Genomic DNA, 22296 nt, shown 5'->3' on the forward strand with positions numbered 1-22296 from the left:
ACTGGAGGAAAATAAGAAGCAGGTTAGCAGGTCAAGGCAATTATGATTTTTTAATAAATTCTGGCCATCTGAAAGGCATTCTTCAATAGCCAGCCGTTTGAAACAAATTGCTCATTTGGCATTGCTTCAATTCACATTCCATCAACTGCTGCAAAGTAAAAAAAAAAAAAAAAATCTGCCTAGTATCCAGTAAAAAGAAAATCAAATTAAGTATATGCCTACAATCTGATACCTCAGATAAGAATTACTGTACTTGATAATTTACAAAAATATTTTTGTGTAGCATTTACGACTGCAGGGGTTTCAAAGTGTAAAGTAAATTGCATTTTGTAAGTCAGCACAAAGAATGTTTTGGGGGGAAATTAGGTGAAATTTTTTTATTTTGTTTAATTCAATCTCTTCTGCTATACATGAAGTGAAGAACTGTTTCTATCACAGCTTTCACACGTTGAGTGATTTCCAGCTTTGTTACTATTCTGGATTGGGTGGGAGAAATCTGAAAAATATAAACATGAAATAACATTTTTTCCCCAAGTGGGCCAAAACCCATTTCAAGCAATTTACTAATTACCTGCAGAGACTTTTTTTTGGGAGGGGGGGGGGGGGGGGGGTAAAAGGGGAAAAGGAAGGAGAAAGAGCAAAAAAAACACACACACACCCTCCCTTCTGCCAGGCTGAATCAACAGAAATGACCCATAAAAGCATACAAATGATTTGATTCGTTAACAGAACTGCCACAAAAGCTCTGAAATAATTTCTGTGCTCAGCTCAATACCACAGATACAGATTTGTGGTGTAATACTAAATATATACTAAGACAGGATAAGTTACTCATACAAAAACCATTTTAGGGCTGAGTTATGGTCTCTACAAACGTTTTTATAACTAGATCACTCAAAACTGTTCAGAAACATTAAACTGCAGTGCTTTGGCGGCTGCAATCTTTGCAATTCAGAAAGTTTGAATAGTGTCTTCATAGTGTTACCAAATGCCGCAAAGCAACCCACTGTGAAGACTGTAGCCAATGTCGTAGTTTGCTATCATTAAGTTCCTGTACCCAAGAGTACTGAATTGCAAAGATTGCAGCAACAAAGCACTGTAGTTTAATGTTTTTGAACAGTTTTGAGTGATCTAGTTATTAAAACTTTGATACAATCTCACTGAAACAGGCAAATAAAAAAACTACAGTAAACTCACATCTTCCACTACCTTTGATACTCCCAGACAAGTCCATTTGTTAAAAGGGAATTTAATTGCAAGAAATTCTTCTTGTAGTGTTTTTTCCCTATTATCACCAATTTTTCTCCCCTCCTCTCCTGAAGACAATGACTCCTTGTTGGCATATGTTCCACAGGTGTCAAGCACCCTTCAGTACCTCACTTAACTGGCCATTATTCATGTGAGAGTCTCAACAGTGAGCATCAGCATGCTATTGAACTGTGGTGGGTTTCATAGCCAAGCCCGATCCTTTCCTTATCGGACATCCACACATGCACACTTCCAGCACAGTCCATGAAAAGTAAGCAGTATCAGCTGAATTCAACTGATATAGCTTATCTATGTAGTATCATCTATGGAGAGAGTTTGTGTTCAAAATTACACCTCTGTTTCCAACTGAAAAAATATAAGTGTAAAGATATTGACCCCAGGCTGATTCCTTGAGTTCATTGACAAGGAAGCTCCCAGAGCGACACTAGTAATTACACTGGAGGCTGCAACTTTTACACTAATCTAGGAGACAACCTGTGAAAAATATTATATAACTGGAGTGGTCTCAAGGTGAGAAGAGCAGATATGGAAGGCCTCATGGAATGAGAAATTAAGTTTTTAGAAAAAGTCAGTGAATATTGTTATTTTCCCCAATGGACAATGAGGAAATACTTCATGCAAAAAAGTATGGGCATTAGTAGCTCTCCAGTACCTTACCCAAGTGGCCATTCTTCATGTGCAAGCTCAGTGAATGTTGACAGGCTAGTCAATCCCAGAGACTAGTTTGATCTTTTCCTCACATGACATGAACACACACACACACTTGCCAGCATCAGAAGCCACTGAATAATGAGCAGGAATAAGAATGCTGATTTCTCCCCCAGTACAAATGTTGACCATCACATTTTACTGCTACCATCTCACATATCAGGCAACTGTCCCCAATTTACCAGATGCTATGAAGGCTGCACAGTCTCCGTTTTAGGCTATCTTGTACCCCCTAAACAGCCTACAGAAAGAGCAGTGCCACGTTGCGAAGAGTGGCACATAGGTGTCACAGGTGTCTGTTTGAGGTTCCAGATCTTGATCATTAAGGTAACAATGCTTTATGCATTAGTGGGAAAAGGTTAATAAACCCCATAAAGAATCTTTTAAAACTTGGGTTTCCTTATTTTTTAGATGTAGAGAAGCAACTGTCTCAGCAAAATTAATTTTGCACTACATTGCTGGCAACCTCAAGTTGTGCAAAATATTCCTTGCACGAATAGTGCATTACGGCATCAATTTCAGCTATAATTCACTAAAAATGCTTTTACTGAAAAAGATTACTGCATGAAGGTAGCCTAAATTTAAATATACTTACACAATCCTAGAAATATTGTGTGAAATGGAAACAAGCATGTAGTACCTGTAATATACAGTTGTAAAGGGAGATAAATCTACACTTAAGACATTTCACCATCACGTGTTCTTACGGTGTTGTGCATGCACTTTAAAACAACCAAATAAAAACAGCCTGAGAGCAGATGACGTAGAGTGCCCTCTTCGTCAATCCAACACCATGAAGGCCCAGTCCAGTGATGTTATGAATGGGGAAATTAATGCTACCCACATCATGATGTACAAGTACTGAATTTTTTTTTTTAATATAGCATTCAGGATGTGACTACCCAGCACAATAAGCTTTCTCTTGAATAGAAAAAGTGTCTAGCAGGGAATATTTATTCTGTGCACCGTGTGTAGCAAACTTGCAAATGTATTTATAAATGACAGTACAATTTTATTACAAATAGCAAACAGATAAAATTTTCACCAAAGATCTTAGTTCAATTATTCTCCAAGGATGTTATTCCTAACCTTCATATTTCTGGCAGATCTATACAACGGAAAACATCGAGCTGGGTATACAGCTTGCTACAGACAGTCTGCACTGCAGTTGGAAAAGGAAGGCCTGCTGTTAAGATTTTTGAAGGGTGAGCCCAAAGACAGAACTAGGATACCCAATACAAGAACAGGGGTTCCAGTACACCAAAGAATAGAATGAAACAAATGTGTAAATTTACTGGACTCAGCAAAAGTGCAAGAGCCCAGAAGATGAGCATTCTAAACCTCGAATGTTTGAGTTACCAATGGTAGAATGTCATGTGGTACACTGGGAACAGTAACACCATCCATGTTTAGAGTTTATTATTTATCGTAGTTGTACAGCAGAACTAATACACAAGACGTTTGAAGCCCGAGGATGGGACAGTAAGAATTTCAGCAAAGCTGTGGCTGTACTGATTCATGTGGATACAACAGCATCAGTTAATTATAAATAGTGAGTTTTTTAATTTGTACCTTCAAACTCCTAATCTGCTCTTACTTGCAGTTGTTTTGCCAGCTGTTTCTCACTGGACATGTATCTTGTGAGAATAGGAATAATGGTGTTCACTGTACTCTAATGGGGCATGCCAAATGATAACATTCGTATTTCACATAATACCGTGACCCCATTAATAATAATCCGAAATAAAGACATGGAATAATATGGGAGTACTGATATGTGCATGAAGTGGCAAGGCACAGTTTGCCCCTGCCATTCCAAACACAGTGATTTCCTGTTCTGCATCACAAGGATAGAACAGTCGATGGGAAAGTTAAACTATTCCTACTCGAGTTTATACACAACCTAGGAACACATCACTAGCCCACCCTCTTGCTGGGAAATGGTGTGGCACGAGGAAATTTTAATTTTTTTGGCAGGTTTTAAATTTTTGCATGACATGAAATTTGCTTAAACCAAAAATATCCCTCCCACAGTAAAAATATAAAACTGTTCTCAGGAGCTATGCAATTAGTGACCATGAACTTTTCAATGGTGTGAAAATTAACTAAACTTTTCCTTGCTACTTTTAAGTTGTAGATATGTTAGTTTAAAGCACTCCAAACCAAATAGCCCACTGCGACACACTGAAAATAATCAACGGTAGCTACGAGAGATGACACAAGATCTAAATGTCAACTTCTGTGTCAAAATATCCCGCCAATGAAATTGTATGAAGGGTTATCTACTGTTTACTAAACACATTGCACTCATTACAATTTATAGTGAGACAGTCTTTAAGTATACATTATACACTTATCGTTGAAAATGGTTTCCATTTCAAAGCATTCTGGAGGGTTTGAACTCATCTTAAACCCTAAATTTCCTTTCTACCTCCCACATCTCACTCAACGCTGGCTTTTGAACAATGGCATTTAGTCCTCGTCTCCAAAATTCCGCAGCTGACTTTTCATTTTCCGCTCCCATAACCTCTGGTTGTCAGAAAATCCTTGTTTTCCTTTGTTGAAGGAATTTGGTCCTGCTGATGTTGGTGTTTCTCTGCAGGAAGACAATGTAAATGACCAAAAGGCATAACTGAGTGCATAAATGTATTAATGTGTCACTTTAACCTGTAAAAAAGTGCTTCAATCTCAGAGTGGGAGCTTATAAATTATTCATTTATAAAAGTTATCATAGTCCCCAACATCACAATCTATGGTTCTTAAAATCATTGTTTAATAAAAATGTAGAAGACATAATACAAGTGAATGATTACATTTTACTATTAAAGCTGCTCAACTGACATTTAAGGAGATAGCAATGCTAGCTGTTTGTTTCCTTATTTAAACCATGCTAACTGAACACCAACATACAAAAAATGCTAGAGTTGTACGCTACAGAACTATTTCTTTTTTAAAACAAAGATCATTTCCATTCAATTTTGATGCTTACATAAACTTACAGATTTCAGTTTTCCCTGTCCATTTCAAGACGAGGTCTAAAGCTTACAAGGAATTAGCTGAAAAATGTTTACATGCAATCTCTGCAAATGCTTTTTTTCCCCATTCAGATATACATAAAAATGTGCAACTTTAGCAACAGTTTCTATTATTAAACTACATTATTTAGAATTAAGTAACCAACTGTCCTTTTTGATGAGTCCTTTTGGTTACCGCAGTTCTTAAGTTATACTCAAGAACATTTACATGAGCACTGATCACTGAATTCAATCAGATGGCTTTGACAGCAGGACTTGCGAAAATTACCACTTTGTAATTTTCGCAACATATTAAAAAAATAAGCCAAGTACTCAAAGCTATTTTATTGTACTTGCCAGCAAAAATTGTTTAATAAAATTAAAATAGGAGCAATACTGTAACAATGTTCCTTATAAACCTTTCAGATTACTTTTGGATTTTACTGGCTTGCACATTATATTTTAGTGGCGTTAATCTGATATTGGCAAGATTGTAGAGAATATGCAAGAACAGTTATAAGTAACATTCACAATGTTAATGAGATTGATAATGTTTTGTTCAGCAATGGTATCGAGGGATATGGGCAACGGTGGGTAAATCAAGTGGATGTTCAGCCACCATCTAATTGAATGGCTCGAGTGGCTCTTGTTCTTATGTTAAGTATTACTGACATTTGCAGTTAGTTAACTATGGTTGATGAATACTAGAAGAGCCAGTCAATTTTATTACAGCTTCACACCATTCACAATATTATCTAAAGCATATAAATGATTCGAGCTTGCAAACATCAAATTAATAACACAAGTGCATTGTTAAAAATACAATATAAGGCATGTTATTTTAGTGGAATAAAAAGTTAATTTTAAGGGTGTATTATAGCATGTGAAAATTATAGTAAATCTAATTTTAGTGAATATAATCTGTAAAAGAAAACAAAAATATGCATTGGTAACATTTTATTCACATACTTCCAACTGAACTTTATTTGGCATGCTTAAAATGATCTATTTAATTCTAAGCAGCATGCCTGACCTTCTGGCACCGGTGTCACCTGGATTGGTTAAATGAATGTAGGAAGACTTCCCTTTAAAATTAAGATATAAAAATAGAGGGTTCTACACCACAGGCTGATCACTATTCGACAATCGGTAGACAGCCTGTAATAGTCTTCTAGGAAGAGCAAGCTGCCTCTCTCCATCTTTGCAGAAGAAGCCGCCTCTCTGTCAGTTCACCAGGGTTCACTTTCTTCTATGGGAACCTTTACGTAGTGGACACAGAGGAGTTGTCCTAATAGCTCCACCCGTGGAGCTATTAGGACTGGGAGTAGGGTACAGTGCCAGCCAGTTGCAAGCAAAGAAAAATGTCACTTAACTTTATAAGTGCCCAGGTTCAGAGAAAGGAGAGAGTGAAGCCAGCTCAGTTATCGTCACTGGTGTTTAAGGTGGGTTGAGTCGGAACCAAATATCCAAGTGGAACAGATAGGCCCACCACAAAGGGGTTCATCAACTCATCGACTAACTCCTGCATCCCAGGGAAGGAAGGAGATTGACTAAACCTAATTAGGATAATCTAACTGAGAGTTATTAAATGAAATTCATTTTGATCCAATCCGAGTTAAATGCAACAGTTCGGCAAGCTGAGTCATGGATCATTCATCCCTAGACCTACGCTGGGTGGTAAATCCTAATTCCTTTGTAAGGATTCATCTGGTTCCTCAGTGTATATTTATCAGGATACCGAAACCCAGCCTTCTTACAATACATTTTCATAACCACAAAGCATCATTTTTGTTTTGTGATTAAAAGAGGATGCCACAAGAAACATAGAAGATAGGAGCAGGAGTAGGCCATTCGGCCCCTCGAGCCTGCTCCGCCATTCAATGAGATCATGGCTGATCATCCAAATTCAGTACCCTGTCCCTGCCTTCTCCCCATATCCCTTGATCCCTTTAGCCTTAAGAAATATATCCAGCTCCTTCTTGAATATATTTAATGAACTGGCCTCCACCGCCCTCTGTTGCAGAGAATTCCACAGGTTCACCACTCTCTGGGTGAAGAAATTCCTCCTCATTTCAGTCCTAAATGGCCTACCCCTTATCCTTAGACTATGACCCCTGGTTCTGGACTCCCCGGTCATCCGAAACATCCTTCCTGCATCTAGTCTGTCCAGGCCTGACAGAATTTTAAAGGTTTCAATGAGATCCCCTCTCAATCTTCTAAACTCCAGTGAGTATAAGCCCAATCGACACAATCTCTCCTCATACATCATTCCTGCCATCCCAGGTATCAGCCTGGTGAATCTTCGCTGCACTCCTTCCATGGCAAGAACATCCTTCCTCAGGTAAGGCGACCAAAACTGCACACAATACTCAAGGTGCGGTCTCACCAAGACACTCTACAACTGCAGCAAGACATCCTTGTTCTTGTACTCGAACCCTCTTGCTACGAAGGCCAACATACCATTTGCCTTCTTAACCGCCTGCTGCACCTGCATGCTTACCTTCAGCAACTGGTGCACAAGAACACCCAGGTCTCTTTGCACTTCCCCTTCTCCCAATCTATTGCCATTCAAATAATAGTCTGCCTTCCTGTTTTTGCCACCAAAGTGGATAACCTCACATTTATCCACATTATATTGCATTTGCCATGTTTCTGCCCAATCACCCAACCTGTCCAAATCGTACTGGAGTTTCACGACATCCTCCTCACAGCATACCCTCCCACCCAGCTTTGTGTCGTCTGCAAATCTGGAGATATTACATCCAATTCCCTCGTCCAGATCATTAATATATATTGTGATCAGCTGGGGTCCTAGGACCGATCCTTGCGGTACCCCACTAGTCACTGCCTGCCACTCGGAAAATGACCCGTTTATTCCAACTCTTTGCTTTCTATCCGCCAACCAGTTCTCTATCCAAGTCAATACCTTGCCCCCAATCCCATGTGCCTTAATTTTGCACGCTAATCTCTTATGCGGGACCGTATTGCAAGCCTTCTGAAAGTCCAAATACACCACATCCACCGGTTCTCCCTTATCTATTTTACCAGTTACATCCTCAAAAAATTCCAGTAGATTAGTCAAGCACGATTTATTTTTTGTAAATCCATGTTGACTTTGTCCGATCCGGTCACTGCTTTCCAAGTGCTCTGCTATTACATCTTTTATAATGGACTCTAGCATTTTCCCCACTACCGATGTCAGGCTTACCGGTCTATAATTCCCCGCTTTTTCTCTACCACCTTTTTTGAATAGTGGGGTAACATTAGCTACCCTCCAATCCAGAGTCCATCGAGTTCTGGAAGATGACCAGCAATGCATCTACTATTTCCAGGGCCACTTCCTTAACTACCCTAGGATGTCGATTATCAGGCCCTGGGGATTTATCGGCCTTCAGTCCCATCAATTTTCCTAACACCATTTCCCTACAAATACTGATTTCTTTCAGTTCCACCCTTTCATCAGACCCGATGTTCCCCGGCATCTCTGGGAGGTTATTTGTGTCCTCCTTTGTGAAGACAACCAAAATATGTATTTAGTTGGTCTGCCATTTCTTTGTTCCCCATTATAAATTCCCCTGATTCTGACTGCAAGGGACCTACGCTTGACATCACCAATCTTTTTCTCTTCACATATCTATAAAAGCTTTTACAGTCAGTTTTTATGGTCCCTGAAAGCTTACTCTCATATTCTATTTTCCCCTGCTTAATTAATCCTTGTCCTCCTTTGTTGAATCCTAAACTGCTCCCAATCCTCAGGATTATTGCTTTTTCTGGCCAATTTATATGTCCTCTCCTTGGATCTTATGCTATCCCTAATTCCCCTTGTTAGCCACGGTTGAGTCACCTTTTTTGTTTTATTTTTATGCCAAACTGGGATGAACAAATTCTGTAGTTCATCCATTCGGTCTTTGAATGTTTGCCATTGCCTATCCACCGTCAGCCCTTTGAGTGCCATTCCCCAATCAATCCCACCCAACTCGCTCCTCAGACCATCGTAGTTTCCTTTATTTAAAAATTTAGGAGCCTAGTCTCTGAGTCAACTACTTTATTCTCCATCTTAATGAAGAATTCGATCATATTATGATCACTCCGACCCAAGGGGCCTCGTACAACAAGATTGCTAATTAATCCTTTCTCATTACATAATACCCAGTCTAAGATGGCTGATCTCTGGTTGGTTCCTCGACATACTGGTCCAGGAAACCATCCCGTAAACACTCCAGGAATTCCTCCTCCACAGTATTGTTACTAATTTGGTTAGCCCAATCTATATGTAGATTAAAGTCACCCATGATGACTGCTGTGCCCTTATTGCACGCTTCTTTAATTTCCCTTTTAATGCCATCCCCAACCTCTGCCTTACTGTTTGGAGGTCTATATACCACTCCCACTAACGTTTTCTGCCCCTTAGTATTTCTCAATTCTACCCATACAGATTCCACATCATCAGAGCTAATATCCTTCCTTACAACTGTGTTAATCCCTTCTTTAACCAGTAATGCTACCCCACCTCCCTTTCCTTTTTGCCTATCTTTCCTGAATATCGAATACCCCTGGATGTTGAGTTCCCAGCCTTGGCCATCCTTCAGCCACGTTGCCGTAATCCCAACCAAATCATATTCGTTTACCTCTATTTGCGCAGCCAATTCATCCACCTTATTACGAATGCTCCTCGCATTAAGACACAAAGCCTTCAGGCTTGTTTTTTTAACGTTCTTAGACCTTTTAGAATTATTATTTACTGTGGCCACATTTGATTTAAGCCATTGATTTCTCTGACTGCCACTTTTGTTTTTCTCCTTCCTATCTTTTGCTTTTATCCTTGTTTCCCTTTCCTCGGTCTCCCTGCTCAGGTTCCCAACCCCCTGCCATTTTAGTTTAAGCCCTCCCCCAGAGCACTAGCAAACACTCCCCCTAGGACATCGGTTCCAGCCCTGCCCAGGTGCAAACCGTCCGGTTTGAACTGGTCCCACCTCCCCCAGAACCGGTTCCAATGTTGGTGCCTATATGCACCACGACAACTGGCTGTTCACCCTCCCCTTCCAAGATGTTCTGCAGCCACTCCGAGACATCCTTGACCCTTGCACCAGGGAAACAACACACCATCCTGGAGTCTCGTTTGCGACTGCAGAAACGCCTATCTATTCCCCTTACAATAGAATTTGTCTGAAAGTCAGGAAAACTCTTACAACAGATGGCTACCTAACAATGTCACACTGGTATAGCGTAATAGATGCGCTCATTGAGTTATGGCTTTCATGTTTTGAACCTTAATAGTTGAAATTACTAAAACCCTACCGTCCCATATTCTTCATGCGCATTTTTGCTTCAGGGGGCATTTCCTCAGGCTCACTCTGCAGGCAGAAAAAAAAGATTCCATTAACCACTAACCCATCTTTTATAATACAGGTGTTATAGTTCAAGCCTAAACTGAGTTAAATAAGTCAACTTTATAAAGTTGGAAGAATTGAGTTTTCCAAATTCTTGGCACAAAAATTCTAGCCATCAAGAAGATCCAGCAGAAATTTTGCACATTCCCTGGATTCCTGATGCAACAATCCAATTATAGTCACCATTAAAAAAGCCATCCTCTATAGGAAATCTTACTGACTGTCCTGCTTAGCATGCCAATTAGTCATTTAGCTATGACACCATGCACACAGAAGCTTGAGGTTCTCCCATGTGAAACAGTAGCATCAAAATACAGGAAAATGCAGCTGCCAAAAAAAACTTCACTGGTTACATGGGGAGGCTGCAATGCCTGGATGGGTGTTGAAACATCATTTTAAAAAGCCTCTGATCAGTATACATCAGGCCTATATTCCCTAGAATTTAGAAGAACGAGAGGTGATCTCACTGAAACATAAAATTCTCACAGGGCTCGACAGGGTAGATGCTGTGAGCATGTTTCCCCTGGCTGGGGAGTCTAGAACTAGGGGTCAGTCTCAGAATAAGGGGTTTAAGACTGGGATGAGGAGACATTTCTTCAAAGGGTTGTGAATCTTTGGAATTCTCTATCCCTCTGGAGTATATTCAAGACAGAGATCGATAGACGTTTGGATATTAAGGGAATCGGATATGGGGATAGCGCAGGAAAGCGAAGTTGAGGTAGAAGATCAGCCATGATCTTATTGAATGGCGGAGCAGGCTCGAGGGGCCAAATGGCCTACTCCTGCTCCTATTTCTTCTGTTGTTTCTGGATTAAGAACATAAGTAAATATTATTTATTCATTTTAACCATAAAAATTATTGAACAAATTTGGGATAAAGAGAATTGACCTTTAAAGTATTATGTTAAAAGTGTCAAATGATTATAATTTTTCTTCACCACAGGTGACCTATATGCAAAATCCATTACATTAGATTTAGAACCTAACCATTTTGATGAGACCTTAAACCAAGGCCTCATCTCCCTGTTCAGATGGATACAAAAGATCCCATGGCGATATTCAAAGAAAAACAGATCTCTCCCAGTGGCATGGTCAATATTTATCCTCACCAACACCACCAAAACAAATGAACCAGTCATTAAACTGGTTTGCTGTTTACAGGAGCTTGTGCATAAATTAGCTGCCATATTTACCTGCAAAACAAAAGTGACTACACTTCAAAAGTAAGTTATTGTCTATCAAGTGCTTTGGGATATCCTGAGGATGTGAAAGGGGCTTGTTCTTTCTTTAAAACATACAACAAGACTGAAGTGTTGACCCGTCATTCTTAATTCTTAAAAGATATCTTGACCTCTATTCTAGTAAAAAGAGCACCGGTTTCTCCAACTAAAGCCACTCTCCCTGGTATCATCCTTGTAAATTTCTTCTGTACACTCTCCTTGGCCTTTACATCTTTCCTAAAGTAGGATGTTAAAAACTAGGCAATATACTAACTGTGGCCTAACCAACAATTTGTATAGGCTTAGCTTTACCTCTTTGCTTTTATAGTCTAAGCCTCTATAAACCCTAGGATCTCATAGGCATTAACAAAGCCCTTTTTTTTGTCCTCCTACTTGGTCCTAGTCTGATCCCAACTGGTTTGTAACAGGACAGCAATTCCTCAGTGATTTGTTCCTAAATTCAGTTGCTACCAGCTGTAATATAGCGGCAAGCTTGTTTTTGTTTTTACGCAAAAAAATACAGAACAAAATAGAGTTGTAGCTGTCAGCTGGGTTATTCCGCTCATGAACAGAAGAACCTCAAAGTTACCAGCTCAGTGGCTGCATAAGAGAGCTTCTCGGGGAATGGCACTTGCAACACTTCTCACAAGGCCCTCAGTAGACCTGCTGCTTTGTGGTATTTGTGCCTCAGTTTACAGGCAGCCCGAATGCTGGAGCCAGAATTCAGCTCTAGTCCTAGCCCAGCAAGATGAAGCAATACTATTAAGTGGATCTATGAGATTTTTATTTATTTATGCAATATCGAATATGCTCCATTCTAAATATTATTCTCTTGCTTTCTCAGAACAGTACCGAATTCCAGCACTAGCAATTTTATAGATTTGATGCTCCAGTGTCACAATATAAGACTGTTTAAAAAAAAACTTACATCATCATCTTCATTGAAGACTGCTGCAACTGAAGGTTTCTTTGGAGCCAGAACAGGTGGACTTTCTTTTGGTTTCTGAGAACAGGAATAGATCATACACTTCAGTTCTGATAAATAGATCACCGTAGGCCAAAAAAAAGGGCCGTCTTAAACTAGTTTCCCAACTAGATGTCACAGGTTTGTGTTTTAGACCGTAGTTCCTCAAACACAGTAACCTCAACAGTGAAGCCCCGCAAGGTAAATGTTGGGACCGTTGTTCTTCACAATCATAGAATGATATAACACAGAAGTCGACCATTCAGTCCATCACACTTGTGTCAGCTCTTTGGTAGAGCTATTCAATTAATCCCACTCCCCTGTTCTTTCCCCATAGCCCTGTAATCTTTTTCCTTTCAAGTATTTATCCAATTCTCCTTTGAATATTACTACTGAATCTGCTTTCACCACCCTTTCAGGCAGTGCATTCCAGATCACAACTCGCTGTGTAAAAAAAAGTTTCCCCATGTCGCCTCTGGTTCTTTGGCCAATCGCCTTAAATCGGTGTCCTCTGGTTACCGACCCTTCTGCCACTGGAAACAGTTTCTCCTTATTTACTCTATCAAAACCCTTCATGATTTTAAACATCTCTCTCAAATCTCCTCTTAGCCTTCTCTGCTCCAAGGAGAACAACTCCAGTTTCTCCAGTCTATCCACATAACTGAAGTCCCTCATCCTTGGTACCATTCGAGTAAAGCTCTTCTGCACCCTCTCTAAGGTCTTGACATCCTTCCTAAAGTGTGGTGCCCAGAATTGAACACAATACTCCAGCTGAGGCCTAACCAGTGTTTTATAAAGGTTTAACATAACTTCCTTGCTTCTGTACTCTATTCCTCCATTAATGAAGTCAAGGATTCCATATGCTTTCTTAACAGTCTTCTTAACTTATCCTGTCACCTTCAATGATCTGTGTACATAAACCCCCAGGTGTCTCTGTTCCAAGAAAAATCTTTGTTACTGATCTGCATGAAGGCATTTGGGGGGGGGGGGGGGGGGAACTGTCTGCAAGTTTGCAGATGACACAAAGATTTGTGCCAGTGTTCGAATCTTGGGTGAGAAAAAAACAACTATAATCAGATCAAGATACAATGGGAGAAATGGGCCCATGTCTGGCAGATGTCATTTAATATAGATAAGTGTGGCGTTATGCACATGGGTAGCACAAATGCCAACCATGTGTATACCATGCAGGGTTATGAACTAAAGACTGTTAAGAAAGGACCTAGATGTTATAGTACACAAGTCTCAAAGTTCACAACCAGTGCTGCGAGGCTACAGCAAATACAAGTAGAATATTAGGATGCATTGCTAGGATGACCCAATATAAAACAAAACACTATTGTCCTCATCTCTCCTCTCGACCTTTAGCCAATTATTTTGTATTTCTGACCTCTGGCTATTGTCCCACTTGCCAGAGGGAACAGTTTTTCTCTATTTACTCCATCAAACCCTCTCATCACCTTGAAAACTTCTATTGGGTCACCTCTTAACCTTTTCTGTTCCAAGGAGAACAGTCCTAAGTTTTCCAACTTCTCCTCATAACTGAAGTCCCTCATCCCTGGTAACATCCTGGTAAACCTCCTCTGTACCCTTTCTAAGGCCTTTACATCTTTCCCGAAGTGTGGTGCCCAGAATTGCCCACAATACTCCAGCTGAGGCCTAACCAGTGATTTGTAAAGTTCTAGCATGTTCTCTTTGCTTTTATATTCTATTCCTCTATTTATAAACCCAAGCAACCCATATACTTTTTAACCACTTTATCAACTTGCCCTGCCACCTTTAAGGTTTTGTGTATATGGACACCAAGGTCTCTCTGCTCATCTACACGTTTCAAAATCGTGGCATTTATAGTAAACTGTCTTTCCATAATAGTCCTCCCAAAGTGCATCACTTCACACTTCTCCATCTGCCATGCTTCTGCCCATTTCACCATCCTGTCCGTCATCCTGAAGCCGATAACTATCATGATCTACTACATTGCCAAGTTTCGTATCATCTGCAAACTTTATAATGCTGCTCCTTACACCCGAGTCTAGGTCATTTATAAACAGTGAAAAGAGTAATGGACCCAAAACTGACCATTGGGGAACACCACTGCAAATCACCTCCCAATCTGAAAAACATCCATCCACCACCACCCTCTGCTTCCTGTCACTGACCCAAAGTCGTATCCATACTGCCACTTTCCCCTTAATTCCATGGGCTTCCATCTCAACAAGCCTCCTGTGTGGCACTGTGTCGAATACCTTCTGAAAGTCCATATATACATCTACTGAATGACCTTGATCAACATTCTCTGTTACCTCAGCAAATAATTCAATCAAGTTAGTCAGACATGATTTGTCTTTAACAAATCCACGCTGGATCCCCTTGAATCACCCACGCCTTTTCAAATGAAAGTTTATTTTGTCCCCGATAATGGTTTCCAATAACTTCCCCACCACCGATGTTAGGCTACATTAATGACTTAGATGAAGGGACTAGCGGGGTACCGCAAGGATCAGTGCTTCGGCCTCAGCTATTTACAATCTATATTAATGACTTAGATGAAGGAACTGAGTGTAACGTATCCAAGTTTGCTGATGATACAAAGTTAGGTGGGAAAGCAAGCTGTGAGGAGGACACACAGAGATATAGACAGGTTGACTGGGTGGGCAAGAACATGACAAATGGAATACAATGTGGGGAAGTGTGAAGTTATCCACTTTGGTAGGAAAAACAAAAAAAAGAATAATTTTTGAATGGAGAGAAACTGGGAAATGTCTGCATTCAGAGGGACCTGGGTGTTCTTGTACATGAATCACAAAGTTAACATGCAGGTTCAGCGAGCAATTAGGATGCTGGCTTTCGTTACAAAGGGATTAGAGTATAAGAGTAAAGAAGTCTTACTACAATTATACTGGGCATTGGTGCGGCCACACGGTGTACTGTGTACAATTCTGGTCTCCTTACCTAAGGAAAGACATACTTGCCTTAGAGGGCGTGCAACAAAGGTTCACTAGACTGGTTCCTGGGATGAGGGGATTGCCCTATGAGGAAAGATCGAGTAGACTAGGCCTACATTTCCTGGAGTTTAGAAGAATGAGGCACAATCTAATTGAAACATATAAAATTCTTAAGGGGCTTGACAGGGTTAATGCTGAGAAAATGTTTCCCCTGGCTGAGGAATCTAGAACACGGGGTCACAATTTCAGAATAAGGGGTTAGCTATTTAGGACTGAGATGAGCAGAAATTTCTTCTCTCAAAGGGTTGTGAATCTTTGGAATTCTCTACCTCAGAGAGCTGTGGATGCTTAGTCGGAGTATATTCAAGACAGAGGTCAATAAATTTTGGGGAATTAAGGGATATGGGGATGGTTCGAGAAGGTGGAATTGAGGTAAAAGATCAGCCATGATCTTGCTGAATGGCGAAGCAGGCTTAAAGGGCCTACTCCAGCTCCTATTTCTTATGTAGGCTGACTGGCCTGTAATTTCCTGATTTATCCCTCTCCCTTTTCATGAATAGTGGTATAACATTAGCACCCCTCCAGTCCACCGGCACTACTGTATCCAATGAGGATTGAAAGATTGTGACCAATGCCTCTGCTATTTCTACCTTTGCTTCTTTCAGCAACCTAGGATGCATTTTATCTGGACCCGGCGACTTACCAACTTTCAGTAATGCTAATCTTTAGTACATCTTATCTACTACTATCCTTCCATAACTTCGCTCTCGTCTTTTAGTGTAACTTTCACATCATTCGCTTCCTTTGTGAAGACAGATGCAAAGTACTCATTTAATACTTTAGCCATGTCCTCTGCCGCTACATGAAGATTTCCCTTTGTGTCCTTAATAGGCCTAACTTTTCCCCTACCTAACCTCTTACACTTTGTTTATAAATTTAATGCCACCTACTAATCTTCTCATAACCTCTCTTTGCCTCCCGTATTAACTTTTTCAATTTCCTCCTGTACGTGCCATAATCTTCCTGGTTATTAACTGAATCTTGCTCATGACATTTGTCATAAGCCTTCTCTTTGTTTTATTTTAACTATTAGTTCCTTTGTCATCCAGGGCGCATTAGCTTTGGATGCGCTACCTTTTCCCTTCAAAGGAATCTGCCTAGTTTGTATCCGAACTCTCTCTTCTCCGAATGTCCACCGTTGCTCAGTTACTGCTTTACCTGCAATCGCCTTTCCCAATCGACCTGTGCTAGGTCCCTAAATCACGGATATTATTTTCTTCTTTTCGCAATTTTCACTCCTCTTCTTCTAAAAGTGACGAGTCATGATGTGGCCCAAACTATTTGGTACACGAGTCCAGGCTGATGCTTTCCCGCCCCCCTCACAAAGGATGTGCTGCTCCCGCTCTCAAGCGGATATCAGATCATTCAGCACAAAGCAAGAATTAAACCCGAAATAAACATTCCAATTAACGCCCTTATACTAAGACAGGTATAAATAAAATCTAAAATCCTATTCATTTTAATCACGTATAAGGAAATTCACCAAGGAATTATTCACTATGGAGTGACTTAGTTTGGTCAGAAGTGCAACTACATGTTTCACATTCTAACTTGCTTCTTGGATTTTCAACCGGTGTTACCTATTTCAATCTTTCCTCCCTCCCTCCCCTGCCCCCACCCACCTCCAAACAAGGGTCCGCCACCAGTTTTTAGTTGAATATGCAACCTGGTCTCAGACCCCCAAAGCTGCCTGACCGCTGAAAGGAGAGCAAGAGTGACTTGGCCAGTGATTTCTACTTTGGATACACAGAATGGAGATGCTTTCCCAAAACAATTGACATGGAATGTACCATTTGGAGAATTACAAACAAGTACTTGTATTATATCCTATGTGGTTGCAACTGGTAAATTAATAATAGAATAATTACTAGAATTGATCTGCAGTTTTACTGAAACGGTAATGGTTTCTTTTACTTTTTACAGTGGGTGTTGACAGAGTATTCAACTCCAGGGGGGCACTATAACTGAACCTGATCTCGTCCTCATCCAATGTTCATAGATATGCATTTCCAGCAGAGGTCAAGCTGTTCTTTCACTCCCGAATGCCAAGGCCAATTTTAGTGCCACAACCCCAGTTCAGATTAGCTAACTCAACAAAGACCATGGATCAAACCTGGGACCTTCCTGGGTTATAAACCTCAGCAACACAGTAGATAAACTTGCTGAGCCATTGGAAAATGCATTTTTTTTTTTTTTAAATGCACTTTACCACCTTTTCCCCCACCCTCAACTGCAAACATGATCATCAATGGGGACTCTCATTTTGCTAATGAGGAGTATGTCTGTGCATTTATGTCTTGAAGTCAGAACATAGGAACAGGAATAAGTCATTCATCCCCTCGAGCTTGTTCCGCAATTCAATTAGCGATGGCTAATTTGTTCCTTAACTACACTTATCCGCTTTTGTTGTATCCCTTATCTGCCTTACCTACCAAATATCTATCGATCTCGGTCTTGAAAATGCTCAATTTATCCCACTTTTCTGTATATTTCCTAAAAAGCTTGAAGAGTACAATATTGTACAAATGATTCCAAAAGAATAAACCAAAATATACTATGTGCATATATTCAACACTAGAGCAAGTATAATCCAAATTTGGGCTGGTAATAAGACTTTACAGATCTCATATCAGCATCAAAACCATCTTACAAGTTATTACAATAATTTATTTCCCTAATTCAAATGCTCAGCTGTCTTTGCAAATTCTAAATATTACATTTCTTACTAAAATTAATCAATGCAATATTTTAAATGGAACGTCCAAAATTTACACAGAGAATCCTCACTTCCTAGTAGCTATCGCTTAAACATTCTAGGGATAAACTGCATTTGGAAATTAAGATGCGACAATTCTCAGCACAACTTTAAAACATTAACATTTTTAATTCTACATTATTCATATACTTAAGATGAATTACATTTCTCTCAAGTAGGAGGCCATTAGCAGAACTAGGTTAAAATTGAAGGTTGGAATTACATTTATATTTCATTTGGTGCTTAATGCAATCATGTAATATGGTTTTAATGTTCATAAGAGGTTCAGATTTACATCACCAGCCCCACTTCCTCTGCTTGAATTATGCCGATCTCAGTTTATGCTCCGTTTGGTTCTGAACTTCCCCTCCCTTCCGGTGCAAAGCATACCCAATGCTTCAAAAGTGCTGCCCATTAGCGCCATTTAAATAAATACAATGATTCTACAATTAGCAATATCCAGTGTGATAAACCACAAATACCCTTGCGACACATGAAAAACCAAAATAAATCATCTTACTTACATTTGCTCCTAATTTGATGGATATTGGGGCTGGTTTCTTTACGGCCATACTTCCTATTGAAAACCCAATTTTGGAGACTTTTGCAGGGGTGGGTTTGTTGTTTGCATCCCCAGCAGCAGAGTCATCTTGATTTTTCTCATCAGCTGCTCTTTTCTCTGCACTTCGACTTGAACTTTCTCCTTCATTACTGGAAGAAACAGTCTTAGTTTTCACAGTTTTCTCTGCCTTCTCTTCTGGTCCTGGTGGAGTCGAAACAACTTACCAAGATGAGATACTTTTATCGAGCAGTTTGACGGATGTAGCAACCTCATTAAGTATTTAGGGAGCTTCTGTGGGTGTGCACTGACTGAACCAGCAGTCTCTTCCACTGTTTGTCAGATACAGTAGATGCAGGCACTGAGAAACCAGTTCAGATGGATGGACTCTATATTTCAGTTTCAGGGCAGGATTAATCCAGTGCTCCTGTTTCTTGGACCCGAGAGAAAATTCACAGGACCAAAACAGTACAAATTTTGGTAGACCAAAGGTCCACACTGAGCAAACATTCACCATGTACTGTATAAATTGTAGACTTTCAGGTGTTACATTATAAACCATGTTGGGAGAACATTTTTACTTCACAGCACCACAATGTCAACATCCTAAAATAACTGGTGACCAAAAGTAGTGCCAAGATGGACAGCAATTCCAACAAAATGATTCACATAGGCAAGTTATAGTCAATTACTTTGAGAACTACAGTTGCAGCAATTTCAGTTTCTACTTTGAGAATCTTGATTTTGTCTTAGTTTTCATTTCTTACTAGTCAGTAGTAATGTCCAACAGTATACATTTAGTTCCAGTAATTAGATAAATTAAAAATGAGATATAATTCTTCAAATCTCTGACAATCAGTTTGAAATCTGATTAAATTAATGTTAATTCTGAAGACAAAATCCAGAATGGCAAATAATGACACTTAAAAACTTTAAAAGATTAAATAGTTTTACAAGCATAGATCATTTACTGCAGAATAAAATGTTGCTCCAAGAGAAATAATTACTTTTAGTTTTAAACTCAGACTTGCCAGTTTTCAAAAAACAAATTCCTCCTGGTTTTGAACAAGTAATTTGCAGAAATAATTTTCAAGTTCAAATGCTTTTAACTATCAACCTATTTTTTTCCCCAATATCACATACCTGTTATTAAATAGCCTCTGCATTCCTGACAAGGAATCGGCCAAAGAGCCAGTTAGTATTCTTTTTATTAACCTATCTGATAGTTAGTCAGCCAGAAATGGATACAACAGTAGAGACTCATACAACACACACAATTCCAACAGCCTGTTTTGACTTTCTAATCATTGTGACTCTCCACATTTATTTACTGCTTATAGCAGTTTCCTCCTGCAAGACTAATTCCAGAAAAATTTTAGTAAGTTAATCAAAAAATGCGATTTAACCAAATTTTCTCCCAACAGGCTAATTAAAAAAAGTTTTAAACAGAACATATATTATTTGAAAAACTATATACAGTAGCTCTACACAAAAATATGTTGCACAAAGCTGAAGATAGTCCTACGGTTAACATCTAGAAGTCTTTCATATCAACATCTGGAAGTCTTTCATATCAAGTTGGAGCACGTAACCTCAAAGTTAGATATTCTAAATTCTCACGTTGTCTGTTAACTTCATTTACCCCCACCAGGTGAAGTATTGTATTTTCTCAAGCACACCGTTATAGTACAAAGTTGTAGTACAAAGCAGCAACAAGGATGCTCTATCTTACTGGGCTACTGATCAATCAAAACTAGTACTGTATTGGTCCTACTGGATTTTTTGTGTTACCAAAACCCTGAATCACTGAATGTATCCAGCGCTGTTTTTACACAGTATTTTGTGACAAGTTACCAGTCATTACATACATTATATAAAATAATTGAGCATAACTAAAAAGATGCCATGTACAAGATTACAAATTGTTACAAAAGTTCTAACAAAAGCATACTTTGTTGTAACTGTCAAACAGCTATTCTTGCCTGGAGTTTAAATGCTTCCATTCAGTTACTTAAATTGAAATTCAGATACTATTCAAAAAATAATGAAAACAAAAAATTTCCTCCATTCCAATGTAAGACATTAGCTGGCAAAATGAGATCAATTATTGATAACAAAACTGTATGCCCTAACTCATACTCCACATTATATTTAGTGTACCTACTTTTTAACCAAATAATTTGAACTACAATTAAACACACACTAGGTCATAATTAGATTGGCCAATGGGTTGCATTTCACGTCACATGACGAAGAGGTGGCCCTGGAGATGGAGCACGCGGTGTCCGCCAGCACACTTGAGGCTTTTCGCGACTGGTGGGCGCCACGGGGACTGGAGTGCATCATCACCCCGGCCAATCAAATTTTAATTACATTTGTTAAGGTTTATTTAAAGTTTTATTAAGTTACAGGCAATTTGTTTAAACACTCCACTAAGAGTACACGACGAAGAATGGCAGAAGTTAGTTCCCACATATCACAGCAATTTAAAAAAAAATCGCTTTGTTTAAAAAAAAGGGCAAAAGTCCTGTCACAGTAGAGATAATTCCGAGTAGTGGATAATTGTGTTTTTTAAGTCTGAATGGTTATTGTTCTTTTTAACTATAATGTGTGTTAAATTTTACTGAGCAATTATCCCTAATAAATCGTTCGTTTAAAATGAAATTTACACTTTTAAATTTTTTTTAGCACATTAGACTAACCTATGCTAGCAAAAGTGCACTTTAGCCCAGGGCGCGAAGCAAACAGGGGCCTCTTGTCGAGTGGGGAGGACACTCGAGGCCTGCCTGCTGATCCCGCTCGCTCGCTCGCCCTCTCCACTTCCCGCACTGGCTGCAGAGCCGCCGCCTCCTCCGGGGCGCTTTGTGTTTTTTTTAAACATTATTTTCTTCCCTTCACTAATATGATATGTGTGTGTGGAATTATACATCCTGCCGCGCTCTGTGCAGTAAAAGATTAGGAACCGGCACCTTCATCTTGCAGTTTCTCCAGCTCCGAGCGCGCTTCCTCCGCCATTTTCAATGAACTTTAAAACCGCCAACAGCACACTGGGAGCGGGCGGGGCGCTGGCGTCACTTCCAGCCCCTCTCAACTGGTCACTTCAGGCGACATTACAACTGGCCTCCAAAACAACATATCCTGGGCCTGTCATCACCATAGAAATGAGGGGTGAGATCTACAATTAGAAACAGGGAGACACACAGTGCCCGAAAGTGCTGTGGATGCTCAGTGGTTGAGTATGTTCAAGGCTGAGATAGATTTTTGGAATCAAGGGATAAGGGGATCCGGCAGAAAAGTGGAGTTGACGTTGAAGATCAGTCATGATCTTACTGAATGGCGGAGCAGGCTCAAGGGGCCATACGGCCTACTCCTCCTCCTTATGTTCTTATAGCAACCCTTTTCAATCGTACCT

General features: G+C 39.8%; 1 protein-coding gene across 1 annotated transcript; it reads right to left on the minus strand.

Moving 5' to 3' along the window:
• Positions 1-599: 599 nt before the first annotated feature.
• pcnp (PEST proteolytic signal containing nuclear protein) lies at positions 600-21959 on the minus strand. Its single transcript, XM_086006938.1, has 5 exons — positions 21854-21959; positions 18850-19088; positions 12530-12604; positions 10290-10345; positions 600-4573 (listed from the first exon to the last, which is right to left on the minus strand). The coding sequence occupies exons 1-5, from the start codon at positions 21897-21899 to the stop codon at positions 4450-4452; spliced, it is 540 nt and encodes a 179-aa protein (XP_085863064.1). The 5' UTR covers positions 21900-21959; the 3' UTR covers positions 600-4449.
• Positions 21960-22296: the final 337 nt, after the last annotated feature.

The sequence above is a fragment of the Somniosus microcephalus genome, chromosome 14 (genome assembly GCF_052327205.1).
Source record: "Somniosus microcephalus isolate GS21.2 chromosome 14, FLI_Smic_1.0, whole genome shotgun sequence".
NCBI classification, from domain to species: domain Eukaryota; kingdom Metazoa; phylum Chordata; class Chondrichthyes; order Squaliformes; family Somniosidae; genus Somniosus; species Somniosus microcephalus.